Below are 13,853 nucleotides of genomic sequence, written 5' to 3'. Positions count from 1 at the left end.
TCTCTCACTCTGGGATTCTCAAAATCAGTTTCTCTGGAGTTGGGTGCACCTCCGTTCTCAGTCCTCTCAGGAGGCCTCAGGGTGAGTGCGAGAGGAGGAGCTGCTGGGACTGAGTCACGGCAGGAAGCTGAGGAGGGCGGGAGCTCTCTCTCACAGCCTATAAAGAGGAGAAGGATCCGGCCCTGAAGTTCACAATAGCAGCAACAGCAACTGGACAGGCAGGCTCCCATCTGCCCGGCCCTTCAATCAGATCTGCCTGAGAGGACCTACTGGGTGGCCGCCCACCTGTACCTGCCCCAGGATGGGGAGCATGTCCAGAGCAGCCTTGGTCTTGGCCTGTTTCACTGTTGCTTCTGTGGCCTCTGATGGAGGTGAGTTGGGCTTGGAGCCAGCACTTGGATGAGGGCCTGGGTCCAGCCGTCCTGGATGGCTCATCACCAGCAGAAAGGTACCCCGCTTGGCTGGCTGTTCTGAGCAGGCCTGTGGTGGGGCTGGGTGCTGGAGCCTTTAACAGGAGGGGGAGCAGGCGTACAGAAGGGGAGGGGTTTGTTAAGATTGCTGCCGAGAAATACAACTGGAGTCAAACGGACCGCAGAGAGGGCAGGTAAATTCACAGAGTGAGGGACCTGCAGTGTCTGTGGGACCTATTACCCAGAAGAGAAGACCAGGAGCCCCTGGCTGCTCAAAACCAGTGCACTGACCCAGGGAACCTTGAGTGACTCCTTACCTGATGAGGAGGGGAGGGGAGGGATTGTTACCTGTCCACAGGGGACCAGGCACAGCCCGTCCAGCTCACACACACATTTTCTGCTTGGATGCCCAACAGAATGTTACTGTGGAAACTTGAGAGAGCGTCGTAGATCTAATCTGTCCCTGGGAGGCTCAATCTTGTCCCTCCCAGCCCTAGCCTTTCATGACTGCAAATCAGCTACAAGCAAGTCCTTTCGCCGTGGCTGTGGGGGTGTTTTGCTTCAAGAGTCCTGAACCATGCAGTTCCTCAGGTCCTAAAGAGACCTAAACTAGTGAGGAGCTGAGGCTATTGCAGGGGGCACCTCAGCTCCTGTGCGGGCTCCTCACCGGAGGCCCAAAGGTGTCTCAAGGGCCCAGGGTAGATGGGGGCAGAGCAGATGGGCAGGCGAGGCTCGGGCCTGCTCAAGGCCTGAACTGTGGGGAGAGCCCAGAAGCTCTGAAGGGAAAGACACTGAAGCAAGATTAAGACCTCTTCCCCAGCCCCATATGTCACAGTCCCTTTAGGCCAGGACTTGGAAGACCCAAGACTTTGAGCCTGGGGGAAGTGAGGCTGTCAGATTATCCCACCAAATCAGCCTTGACCAGGCGGGTTTGGGGCAGGAGCAATAGACTTCTGGTGTCTTGGTCGTCATCTCTAAGCTCCTGACCTCCAGTGTCTCCCCTTCCCATACTCAGGGCCAGGAAAGAGCCCCTCAAAACCACCCCTGATTGACCCTTCCTCTTCCAGGTTTCAAGGCTTCAGGGCAGAGAGAGCTGGGGCCACAGCCCCTGACCCACCCCCTTCAAGAAGGTAAGCGTTTAGGGGCGTGCCATGGTACCGGGGCTCCAGGAGGAAATGCAGGCTCTGACCATCTGCCTTCTTGCCTCCAGTGGGCTATGCTGCACCCCCTTCCCCACCTCTGAGCAGAGCCCTCCCCCAGGGTCACCCTCGCACCTCCCAGCATAGCCTGCACTTTGAGGGACAGAGTGAAGGTAAGTCTCAGTTGCACCTCTAGGTTTCTAGTCTGGCCTACACCCTGATATTCAGAATGGGAGGGGAGGAAGGGGTAGGCTTCTCACACACACCCCTTTCTGTAGTGCAGCCCTCTCCCTCACAGGACACCATCCCCCTCCAAGAGGAGCTGCCCCCTCCCCAGCTCCCCATGGAAAAGAAAGGTGAGTGCTTCCCCGGCCGCCCCCTCCCACCACATCTTGCCGACATCAGCCTGACCCTTGCTCCTTTGTGTCCTCGGTGACTTTCAGGGGGTCCCCCTCTCCCTCAAGAAGCCATCCCCCTCCAAGAGGAGCTGCCCCCTCCCCAGGTTCCTATTGAACAGAAGGAAGGTAAGTGAGTGCCTCCCTTCTGCCCTCCTGCCTCCCGTGACTGACATCATGGGCTCTGGGGTCTCTGCCACTTACTAGCTGTGTAATAACCTTGGGTGAGTTACCTCTCCAAGCCTTAGTTATTACTTCATTTGTGAAGTTGGGGAAATAATACCTATTTTATAAAACTATAAGATTAAATGACACAAAAGTAGTACTTATTTTCCCTTGCTTCTCCACTGAGTTCCTTTTTATCAATGAGAACTGGCCAGGCCCCTGTCTTCTAGAGGTGCCCATCCCAACATGATTTCTGATTACCTGTCTCCTTCTACCCCAGTAGACCCACCTTTGCAATATCAAGGGGAGTTGACTTTCCAATCTAAGCAGAGAGAGAGTGACTGACAGCTTTTGTCTGTCCCTCCCCCCCTTTAGGGCTCAGACCCTGGTGGGGGTGGGGTGAGGAGCAGGGATTCTGAGCCCAGGGAAGCAATAGAGTGGGCAGGCGTGATTTGGGGTTGGGAGCTGTAAGGGTGACACCTTGCGTGACTCAAGTCTCTTTTCCTTTTAGTCAGTCATTCTGAAGGTAAGAGCCACAAATTCATTCCTTGTCTTTTTCTTCTGTATCCTCCCAGCCCTTTCTCCTCAACTGCAAGTTCTCTCAGTCCTCCCAACTTAATCCAGCCTTTCACTGTCCCTCCACATATTCCCCCTTCCCACTGTTTTCCCTGTTCTAGAAAAGCCAGCTCCCTCCATGGACCACGGCCCCCCAGAGCCCGAGTCCTGGAATCCAGCCCAGCACTGCCAACAGGGCCGACCCCGAGGCGGCTGGGGCCACCGACTGGATGGCTTCCCCCCTGGGCGGCCTTCTCTGGACAATCTGGACCAGATCTGCCTTCCTAGTCGTCAGCATGTGGTGTATGGCCCTTGGAACCTGCCACAGACTGGCTTTTCCCACCTCAGCCGTCAGGGTGAGACCCTCAATTTGCTGGAGACTGGATATTCCCGCTGCTGCCGCTGTCACAACCCCACAAACCGCTTGGACTGTGCAGAACTCGTGGTAAGGGTTGCGCTCTTGATCCTGGGGGTGTCCTTTAACCCCCAGACTGTATGTGTGTGTTTCAAGGACTAGAGGCCTAGGCCTGTGTGTGCAGGAACCTCAGGTCCCTCTCATTAGCCCTCCCTTGGGCCTCCTCGTGTGCAGAAGCGTGGAGGACAGCCTCCACTTCTTACTTATCTGCCTGCCCAGGGGCCTTTTCTGGAGCCTGGGAGGAAGACAGGAGTGTGGACAGTGGGCTGCTGGACTGACCCACTCCTCTCACTCTAGTGGGAAGACGCAGTGACCCGGTTCTGTGAGGCCGAGTTTTCGGTCAAGACCCAACCCCACGGGTGCTGCAAAAAGCAGGGGGAGGCTCGATTATCCTGCTTCCAGGAGGAAGCTCCCCGGCCACACTACCAGCTCCGGGCCTGCCCCAGCCACCAGCCTGGTATTTCCTTGGGCCCCAAGCTGCCCTTTCCCCCTGGGCTACCCACAGTGGACAATATCAAGAACATCTGCCACCTAAAACGCTTCCGCTCGGTGCCACGCAACCTCCCAGCCACGGACTCCATCCAAAGGCAGCTGCAGGCCCTGACCCGGCTGGAGGCGGAGTTCCAGCGCTGCTGCCGGCCGGGGAACAACCACACCTGTGCCTGGAAGGCCGTAAGTGGGCGTCTCGGCATCCCAAGAGCCTGTCTGCCTGCCCACCCATCTCAGACCTCTGATCCCGCCGGCCTGTTCATCCACGTACCTAGCTACCCGCTGTGAGCACGTCTGCCCATCTGCCTGCTTGTGAATGTCCGTCCGTCCACTGTGTGCCTCGTCCAAGTCTCTTCATCGTGCGCCTCCATCCTGGCCGCGTCCACCCAGTGCCCCCCATGTGCACCTCTCTGCCGTCCACCCGTCTGGCCTCACCCGATCCTCTCCGTCCGCTGCTCCAGCACACCTCCCATGGCCGGCTCCGAACCTCGGCTGTGCTTCTACCCCTTCTACCTTCCCAGCCCCACACATCCACAGCTGCCTCTTTGCCCTTCCCTTTCAGCACCGGGGACAGGGAGTGCGCGTCTCATTGTGTGAGGCAGTGAGGGAAGCAGAGGGACAGGAGGGCCAGCGTCCAGTCGTCTGACTTGCCTTTCTCTGGTCCACAGTGGGAGGATACCCTCGATGGGTACTGTGACCGGGAGCAGGCTATAAAGACCCACCACCACTCGTGTTGCCACTACCCCCCTAGCCCCCTCCGTGACGAGTGCTTCGCCCGTCGGGCTCCCTATCCCAACTATGACCGGGATATCTTGACCCTTGACCTCAGCCGAATCACCCCCAACCTCATGAATCACCTCTGTGGAAACCGAAGAGTTCTCAGCAAGCAGTGAGTCTTACCTAGTTCTTCCCCAGTGCTCTTCCCTTCCCCCAAAACTCCCTTCTGGGGCACCCTCTGGGACACTATTGGGAAGAGCAAAATCATGGTCTGCAAACAACATTTTGGTGCCTGGGGTCACTCAGAGACCCTGACCCCTGCCCGTTTCCACCAACATAGCAAGCAGATTCCTGGGCTGATTCAGAAAGTGACTGCCCGTTGCTGTGACCTGCCGTTCCCAGAGCAGGCCTGCTGTGCTGAGGAGGAGGTACGTATGAGGACAGGGCTCTCCCAGGGATGCAGAGGAGGGAGAGGCCTGGCACAGCAGGCCATCGCTTCTCTGAGCACCTCAAACCAGCCCTCAGAAACGATGAGGACCAGTGGGGAGGTCTTTCTTGGTTCCAAAAGTCTTCGTCTCTGACCTAACCTGCTCCCCGCCTCTAAGCACCTATGATGGCTCCTCTGGGCCTCTGGCATTTCCAGATGGTCACATCTGTCTGTCACAAGGAGTCTGTCTGGCTGTGGAAGGCAGCCTTGTACTCCCTCTGGGCCCCAGGGGTGAGGGGATCCAGGGAGGAAGCAGTAGAAGCAGAGGGAAGGGGAACTTGGACATCCAAGTAACCAGTCCTGACTCTGACAACCCTCCTCCCCATCACCTCTTCTTTATTCTGTCATCAGAAATCAGCCTTTATTGATGACCTGTGTGGTTCCCGACGTAACTTCTGGCGAGACTCTGCCCTCTGCTGTAAACTGAGTCCTGGGGATGAACAGGTCAACTGCTTCAACACGAAGTATCTGAGGAATGTGGCTCTAGTGACTGGGGACACTAGGGATGCCAAGGGCCCCGGGGAGCAGGGCCCAACTCGGGGAACAAATAGCAGCCCCACCTCTGAGCCCAAGGAAGAGTGAGTCACCCCAGAGCCTTAGAGGATCAGATTGGGGGAACCCCACCCCACCCCACCCTTCTGGAATATGCATTACAGTAAACACCTCTTGTATTTGGCCTCTTGTGTCTGTTGTCTCACACAAACACACCCTTGCAAGCCTGCCCAGATTTTCCTCGGTGACTGGCCCCTGAGGCCCACTGCCCCACCCCACTAGCTCAGCAGAAATCTTTCCACTGGTTGAGTTGGGACCACAACTAAACGGCTTAACATCAGTATTTATCATCTTGAATTTATTATTATTTTTCTTTATTTTGGCTGTGCGGGGTCTTTGCTGTGTGAGTTTTCTCTAGTTGTGGTGCATGCACTTCTCACTGCAGTGATTTCTTTTGTTGCGGAGCACTGGTTCTAAGGTGTGCACATGGGCTCACTAGTTGCAGTCCCCGGGCACTCTAGCACAGGCGCAGTAGTTGTGGTGCACAGACTTAGCCGCTCCAAGGCATGTGGGATCTTCCTAGACCAGAGATCAAACCTGTGTCCCTGCATTGGCAAGCAGACTCCACCACTGAGCCACCAGGGAAACCATCTTGAATTTATTTACACATTTAAAAGGAGTGTCACTTGTTAGCTGGCTATCAGAATTCAGAAGTGAAAAAGTTATGATTCATGTCTTTGGTGAGCCCCCAGAATGCCACAGCCTTGCCTGACATTTTTTAATCTTGACTTTTAATCCATGGAGTCCATGTGTTTATTCCTTCAGTATACATTTATTGAATTCTTATCGATGTGTACTGTGCTAGGCTGTGGGATACCCATTTGGAAAACACACAGTTCCCTTCCTTCAGGATGCTCACATTCCGGGAAGGGACCTAGCAGGTGTGATTAGTGTTGTGATACAGGGCTGCAAGGTCCAGTGTGCTCGGAGCACTTGATAACCGGGCCAGAGCTGAGAGTAGGGCTGGGGGCAGCAGGAGTGCACCGGGGAAGGCCTCTGCGCTGGTGAGGGCAGAGCTTCTCCAGGAGAGTGGAGGGTGCAGGGGGCAGGTACAGCCCAGGAGAAGAGGTAGCTTGTACAGAAGGCTGAAATGACCAGACTCCGGTGGTGGTTCCTCCCACATGTGACTGGAAAGATAAGCAGGAGCTCATCACAAATTAAGGTAGGAGGTAGATGCCCATCACAATCAGAGTTCATTCCCAGAAGACAGAAATTCCGAAGTATCAATAGCAGGACAGTCAAGAGAGGAGGCTGGGCCCTGCCCAGATAAGAGATTAGAGACCACATATTTCTCATTCTCCAAGTCAAGGAGACCATCCCAACTAGAAAACTCTTTGGAGGTTAAAAGGGAAGTGATGCTACGCTACCCATAGACCTCTTTGCTGAAATCCATCTTGGTTGAGAGATACCTGCACACACAGGAGGATCCTGAGATATGCCAAAAATGGACTCAGAACCAGGCAAATTAAAATGATCGGCCAAACGAAAACCCAGAAGAAATGCCCCATATAAGTGATTCAAATTACCAAGACGATGCGACTTTCTGAGTCCACCCATATGACTATTGCATGTACTGTACTCTTTTTCCTGCTAATAAACTCGTTTCACTATTTTCCGTCTCCATGGGAACTCTTCTACAAAGCTGAAGGGCCAGAGCCTTGTCACTGACCACTTGTCTAACAGCTAGGATTCTGCGCTCTCTCAGTCAAGACCCAACCTGAATGTCTAAGCCGGAACCGAAACCCTGCTTCAAGCTGCTGCAGGCCGGGCCACGCGAGTTCAGGATGACTCATCCACAAGCCTTAAAATGGATCTTGGCCCTTCTACCCACAAGGATACTGGCGGCTTCAAGCAGAATACGCGTTCAGATTTGCCTCTTACAGACAGGCAGGCAGGAACCTGGGCGGCCAGTTCAGACAGTGTCGCGCCAGTGCCTGAAGGGAGGTTTCCGTAGCCCCTAGACCGAAGCTGAAAGAACTACAATGAAGGCTCGGTCCCATGCGGACGAGTCAACTATGATTCTGTTGCTTGTTCAACTTTCCAGAAAGCAGGACCTCCTCTGCCCAGGTTACTGAGAAAGAGGGCGGAACAAAGACCGCTGTCTTTCCCCAGTGGGGACTAGCTGAGCCCCAGCCGCTCTAAAACTGACACCAGCCGTTCCCTCCGCCGCTCTTCCACAGCCTTTTATTTATTGTTTACATTTTGCGCGCATAGTTGTTTCTAACTCATCAGCGTCTTAGCGGCTCCTTGGCCTGTCCGTCACCTCGGAGACCAATGAGCGAGCGAGAAATGAGCTGTGACCCGCCCCTGCGCCGGCAACCCCGCCCGTCCGAGCCTGCGCAACCCCGGCAGGACGCTCTTGTGAAGATCTAAGAGGGCGTGATCCCTGCGCGGAACTCTGGCACCTTTCCGATCGCCTCTGGAGGCCAGGGACAGGCAGGGGTTCTTTCCCGTACACCTTCCGCTCTTCCAGACCAGCTCGCGGGGTGGACCCTGGCCGGTGGAGGGAGGGGCGGGCAGCTGCGCCGGCAGAGGCGCCTTTATCGGGCTCTGTCCCTTCGGGAGCTTCCCGGAGATGCTTTAGAACCGCATTTGCAAAGCGCAGCGCCAAGTCTGGAGAGGGAGTCAGAGAAGAGAAGGATCGCGGTCCCAGCCCCCAGGAGTTTACAGTCTATCGGGGAGGAGAGGAAGGAAACCAGGAAAGCAGTAGTAAGCAGCTATGATGAAAGAGTGTCAGGTGCTAAATAAATATAACCAGTATGAGCTGAGAGTTAGAAGAAGTAATTATCTCGAGGAATGGGGTACTATCAAATGGAGGAGATGGCTTTCGAAAGTGTTAACATTTATGGCAACTCGTTGTATGGATAAACTTAAAATATAATATTAAATTCAATACAGTGCTGTGTGTCAATTATATCTCAATAAAACTGGAAGAAAAGAATAAGTAAAATTAAATGTGCTAACTTCAGATAAAGGAGTCAGAGACCCTAACTACTTGACGGGGCTGGGGAAAGTTTCCTGGAGGAATGCAAGCTTGAGTAGGGTTTTGCTGGAAGGGAAAGGGAGGATGAACAAACCACTGGGTGTATGCAGAGTTCAGCTAAAGTAAACAGTATTTTGTGTTAAACAGAGTGCTAAATCTTCTGGCTATAGAGAATATTTTAAAAATTGTTCTCAAGGATTTTTAGCTCTGGAAACTTGAATGTCTATGATAGATATTCTCAGGACGTAGGTCTTCTGCAGGAGGCAATAAAGCAGGAAGTTTGGTTGATGTCCTTGAAGAGCCATTAGGTAGTGAAAAATAGTGTGGGGGAGTAGCTAGCCATGAGGTTGGAAATTTAGGCTTAGTCACACTTTCTGGAAGATCTTGAAGCACTGTAGAAGTCACGCCAGGGACTTCCCAGTGGTCCAGTGGCTAAAACTCCACATTCCCAATGGAGGGGGCCTGAGTTCCATCCCAGGTCAGAGAACTAGATCCTGCATGCCTCAACTAAATATCCAAAACGCTGCAACTAAGGCCTGGTGCAGTCAACTAAGTGAATAAGCAAAGCATTTTTAAGAAAAGAAGCTATGCAGCCAAATAAATAAATAAAACATTTTTTTCTTTAAAGAAAAAAAGTTATGCCAACCTGGGGATAAGCGCTTGTAAAGGACTGTAAAAGAAAACTGACGGGAATGAATTTATTTTCAAAAAAGATAAATTAGATAGACAGACAAGTGGTTAGGAATAGATCAGCTGGAGAAAGGGTAAAGACTGGAACCATCTTCAATATCAATAAAACTGGGAAATTCTGAGATCCAGGATTTTGTCAGTGGTATAGAGGATGAAAAGGGAGGGGACATCTTTTAAAGACATTTATGAGAGAGGATTGACAGGAACTGCTGCAGGAGCTGCCTAGGATGACTTCCGAGTTTAAGGTTTGGGTAACTGTAAGGTAGTTGCTGCAGGAGGGGGAGCAGGTTTTACTGGAGGAAGATAATGAGTTCAGTTTTGAAATCCTCAGTAGTCCAGCGTCCCTAGTGAAAAGCACCTTCAGGAAGAGCATATCCAAAGCCAAATTCTAAGGAATTGAGTATGAATGGAGGTGGAAAAGAGGAGGCAATATGTGTAACTTGCTGTTGCACTGTCCTTCTAGCTACTTGCAAGTCTCTTAGCCCAAATTCAGCTTGTTCATAAGTGAACTCCTCTAGGTATATGGGAGATGTGAAAAAGAAAAGGTAGCAATAATCTGAGGGGTGGGCATTTGGATGTTCACCCTTATGACTCAGCTGGTAAAGAATCTGCCTGCAATGAGGGAGACCTGGGTTGGATCCCTGGGCTGGGAAGATTCCCTAGAGAAGGAAAAGGCTACCCACTCCATTAGTCTGGCCTAGAGAATTCCATGGTCCATGGTGTTGCAAAGAGTCGGACATGACTGAGCAACTTTCACTTTCTTTCTTATGCAATTTGTCAAACTTTTTCTGCATTTTTCACCTGAGGTCATCATCTGTACCCTCCAACTAGCTACTTCTGTGGGCCCCAATTCAGTAAACAGAACCACCATTTACTCAGTTGTTTAGGCAACAGAGTTGGGACTGTCATTCTTTAATTAATCCCTCTCCTCCTGCCAGTCACCAATCTCCTAAATATCTCTTAAATCCATCAACAGTGGAGTTGCACCTTGTACCAAGGTTAAGTTCTAAAGTCAGTACATAAGGCAAAAATTACATAGTCAGCATAACCTTTGGAAATTCCTTAAATCACTCATCAAATGGAGCACCCATGGGACTTGCCCGGTGGTCCAGTGGTTAAGACTCCGAGCTTCCACTGCAAGAAGCACAGGTTCAATCCCTGGTCGGGGAACTAAGATTCCACAGTGTGGCCAAAAGTTTAAAATTTTTACAGCATCCATGGTTTTGTGTGCACAACTCTGTACACAAAATATGTGCAAGGATGTATGTATAAGCATGTGTATAGCAAAGTGCCGGGAGCCAGCACATGAGATCCCACCCATGACAAGGTCATGAGAAGACCTGACAAGCAAGGCAGATCAGGACTCTAGGGATTTTAAAAGAGCTGTCCTGGCGCTCACCTTAAAGATGATATCTGTCTTTCTGATGCTTGTTATAGTAGACTATTCCCTAATTTCTGTGACACAGGCAGAAGGCCTTCCCCGATCTCTTTCCAAACAAATTCAACTTAAAACTTTAATCAATATGTCCCCCGGACTGTGGCATCCTATAAGATTATCCAGGATGAGAAGAATATTTCAATCTAAACCCCTTTTGCTAGCATTTTAGTTTGCTTGACAAATGTGTTTATGCCCTTGGTACTAATGCACATGACTGATCACAACACCTTAATCATAAACAGCATAAAGAACCTGAACACACAAAAGGCCCTAATAGGCACAGAGCCCTTCGGGGGGTGAGGAAGCCCTGTTAGAGAACATAAAGAATATTATTCTGTAAAGTTGTTACTGGATCAATGTTTGCTTGCTGTGTTTTTGCTCTTAATGCGCTAAGGTTGTATATAAAAACTATTGTCAATATAATTAGGACTTTAGAAGAAAAGAGTTTAGCCCTAGTGTGAAAACAATAAGACCATTGTTAAGTTTAGCCAAGAGTGTAAATTTAGCTGGTGACTTCTGCGAGAGAGCTGACCTTTATGTTACATTTCTACTATGTTGCAACCTGCTGTACCTTTACCCTATGAGACTGCAACTTCTCTGTTTTCTGTTAAGCTCAAGGCCAGAAGATAATGCACAAAAGTCTACTATGGAAAAGACTCTCATAAACGAAGAAGTATGCAGAAAACATCCTGGGGTTTGTAAAGGGCAAACTGATGTGATGTTGGACTAGCTCTGTATGCTTCTCTCTCATTTCCCTTTAGAAATATACTAAATTAGGGTATAAAAAATTACTGTAAAAAATAAAGCAGTGGCACAAAACAGCAGACCCTGCTGCACACACTAGTCTGGTCTCTCTCTCTCTCTCTCTCTCTGCTCTCGCCGACGCTGTTCATCCTGAGGGTATCCCTAGATCTTGCCGAGGCTGGACCCCGGCAAGTGGCGCCTGAACAGGGACCTGAAGGTAAGCCCCGCATTGTCCAGTTTTCGGAACGGCTAAGACCCCACTAGGGCGCTACAGGCCCCCCTACATAAAAAAGGTAAGGTAAGACGAGTGGGTAAGAGTGAAACTTCTTTTCACGTTTAAGAGACAGCTAAGGTAGGCAACACCAAATCAAAAAAAAAAAGACAGCTTTGTATTGGGGTTATATTACAGTTGTTAAATAAAAGAAGTATTAAAGTAAAAAAGGCTAGTGTTCAATCTTTTTTCACATTTGAATAGGAACAATGTCCTTGGTTTCCAGAAGAAGGCACTGTTAACTTAGATACTTGAAAAAAGGTTGAAAAGAAATTAAAAGCTTATTATACCTTACACAGACCAAAAAAAATCCTAATAAAATCTTTTCTTTATGGAACATGCTTAGAGATGCTTTAGACCCCCTTCATGAATCTAAAAAGATAAAAGTTAAAAGGGAGGAAGAAGATACTGATTCCAAACCGAGTTATCAACAGCCAAGGGAGATGCTGGCTGCCATGAAGACCAACAGTCATTCAGAAAGTGGAGATGAAAAGGAGGAACAGCTTTCGCCCCAAGATGAAAAAGATTTAAAAGAAGCAGCAGCTTGCTATCATTCTGAAGATTGGTCCTTTTTCGCTAAAAATGCTCCTAAAAGTCTGAGAGATACATCTCCAATGAGGCCTTCTGTAAAAGTTATATTTTATAGAAATATATAGTAAAATTTATATTTTACTTTCTTATAATATTATATATTATATATTATATTGTATATTGTGATATATAATTGTATATTATATATTGTATAATTTATATATATCATAATATGTCATAATATATAATATAAATATAAATTTATATTTAAATCCATGGTATCAATGGTAATTTTATATATGATTATGTATATAATTATAATTATATATCATATGTGTATAGTTTATATGTTTTATATGTATACATATGTATGTATATGTATATGTATATTATATAATTACATATATATGTATGTATGTAATGTAATGATTATATATATAATGGTAATAAAAAACATATAGATATGATTTATATTTATATAAACATGGTCATTTATATATAATAAATATATAAATTTATCATATATATAAAATATATGTGTGTGTATATATATAATTTATATTTTACAGAAATTTTACTATATCTAAACTATATTTAGATATAGTTCCCCTCACCAGATTCTACAACACGCTCTTTTTGTAATAAATAATCTAAACACTGATTCATCTGGGGTTACTGCACTACTCTGACATTGGAGTCCAAAACAACAGAGTACAAAACCCCTGGTTACATGGGAAGACCTTCTTTCAGGACAATAGAAGGGTCCTGACCCATTGTTAACCAGCGGCCGAGGGTATGCTTATATTTTTCCCCAGGGTGCTGAGTCACCAATTTGGATCCTGGCCAGAAAACAACTCTCCCTATTCTGCACTTGCCTGCTTACACTCCCCTTATGTTTTTCTATTCACTAATGACTCCAAAAGACTTCATATACAGATGAACTACTCAGGAGGACCAAATATAGTCTACTGTGAACAATACATGCTTTCATCCTGCCTAACCCCTCAATATAATATTTGTTCCTTTGTGGTGTGCAACGCTCACCTTACCTTATGGTGCCCATCACAGTAAATACCTATGGGTATGACAATTATGGTCTAGCCATTCTACAACAACTACAAGATTTAATGCGATCTGGACAATTTGTAGGGCTACTTAGGGATTTCAGCTTTAATAACAACAATTACTTCTGTTACTGGGACAGCGATATCATTGACTCAACAGGTACATACTGCTCAATATGTCAATACTGTGTCCAAAAATGTTTCTTTAGCTCTATGCAGATGACACCACCCTTATAGCAGACAGTGAAGAGGAGCTAAAAAGCCTCTTGATGAAAGTGAAAGAGGAGGGCGAAAACGTTGGCTTAAAGCTCAACATTCAGAAAACGAAGATCATGGCATCTGGTCCCATCACTTCATGGGAAATAGATGGAGAAACAGTAGAAACAGTGCCAGACTTTATTTTGGGGGGCTCCAAAATCACTGCAGATGGTGACTGCAGCCATGAAATTAAAAGACACTTACTCCTTGGAAGAAAAGTTATGACCAACCTAGACAGTATATTCAAAAGCAGAGACATTACTTTACCAACTAAGATCTGTCTAGTCAAGGCTATGATTTTTCCAGTAGTCATGTATGGATGTGAGAGTTGGACTATGAAGAAGGCTGAGTGCTGAAGAATTGATGGTTTTGAACTGTGGAGAAGACTCTTGAGAGTCCCTTGGACTGCAAGGAGATCCAACCAGTCCATTCTGAAGGAGATCAGCCCTGGGGTTTCTTTGGAAGGAATGATGCTAAAGCTGAAGCTCCAGTACTTTGGCCACCTCATGCGAAGAATTGATTCATTGGAAAAGACTCTGATGCTGGGAGG

The 13,853-nt window shown here is 48.4% G+C and overlaps 1 protein-coding gene across 2 annotated transcripts; it reads left to right on the top strand.

Annotated features, from left to right (window-relative positions):
* The first annotated feature begins 81 nt into the window (after positions 1-81).
* On the top strand, positions 82-5,447 carry ECM1 (extracellular matrix protein 1). Of its 2 annotated transcripts, none has more exons than XM_052637188.1 (10): positions 82-371; positions 1,478-1,540; positions 1,621-1,722; positions 1,828-1,905; positions 1,993-2,073; positions 2,787-3,109; positions 3,482-3,751; positions 4,237-4,457; positions 4,626-4,713; positions 5,124-5,447. In XM_052637188.1, the coding sequence occupies exons 1-10, from the start codon at positions 302-304 to the stop codon at positions 5,352-5,354; spliced, it is 1,527 nt and encodes a 508-aa protein (XP_052493148.1). In that variant the 5' UTR covers positions 82-301; the 3' UTR covers positions 5,355-5,447. The 2 variants fall into 2 exon arrangements, with proteins under 2 accessions (XP_052493148.1, XP_052493147.1); XM_052637187.1 differs by having other exon boundaries at positions 3,377-3,751.
* Positions 5,448-13,853: the final 8,406 nt, after the last annotated feature.

This window comes from Budorcas taxicolor, chromosome 3 (genome assembly GCF_023091745.1).
Source record: "Budorcas taxicolor isolate Tak-1 chromosome 3, Takin1.1, whole genome shotgun sequence".
Lineage (NCBI taxonomy): Eukaryota > Metazoa > Chordata > Mammalia > Artiodactyla > Bovidae > Budorcas > Budorcas taxicolor.
The sequence above is the reverse complement of the archived record's forward strand: the minus strand, read 5'-3'. Positions and strand labels throughout refer to the sequence as shown.

Bases quoted from the DNA above. Each gene is read 5' to 3' on its own strand.
- ECM1 (XM_052637187.1), top strand. From the start codon at position 302: ATGGGGAGCATGTCCAGAGCAGCCTTGGTCTTGGCCTGTTTCACTGTT. The intron at 1,541-1,620 runs GTAAGCGTTTAG...TCTTGCCTCCAG, and splicing joins GACCCACCCCCTTCAAGAAG to TGGGCTATGCTGCACCCCCT. The intron at 3,752-4,236 runs GTAAGTGGGCGT...TCTGGTCCACAG, and splicing joins ACACCTGTGCCTGGAAGGCC to TGGGAGGATACCCTCGATGG.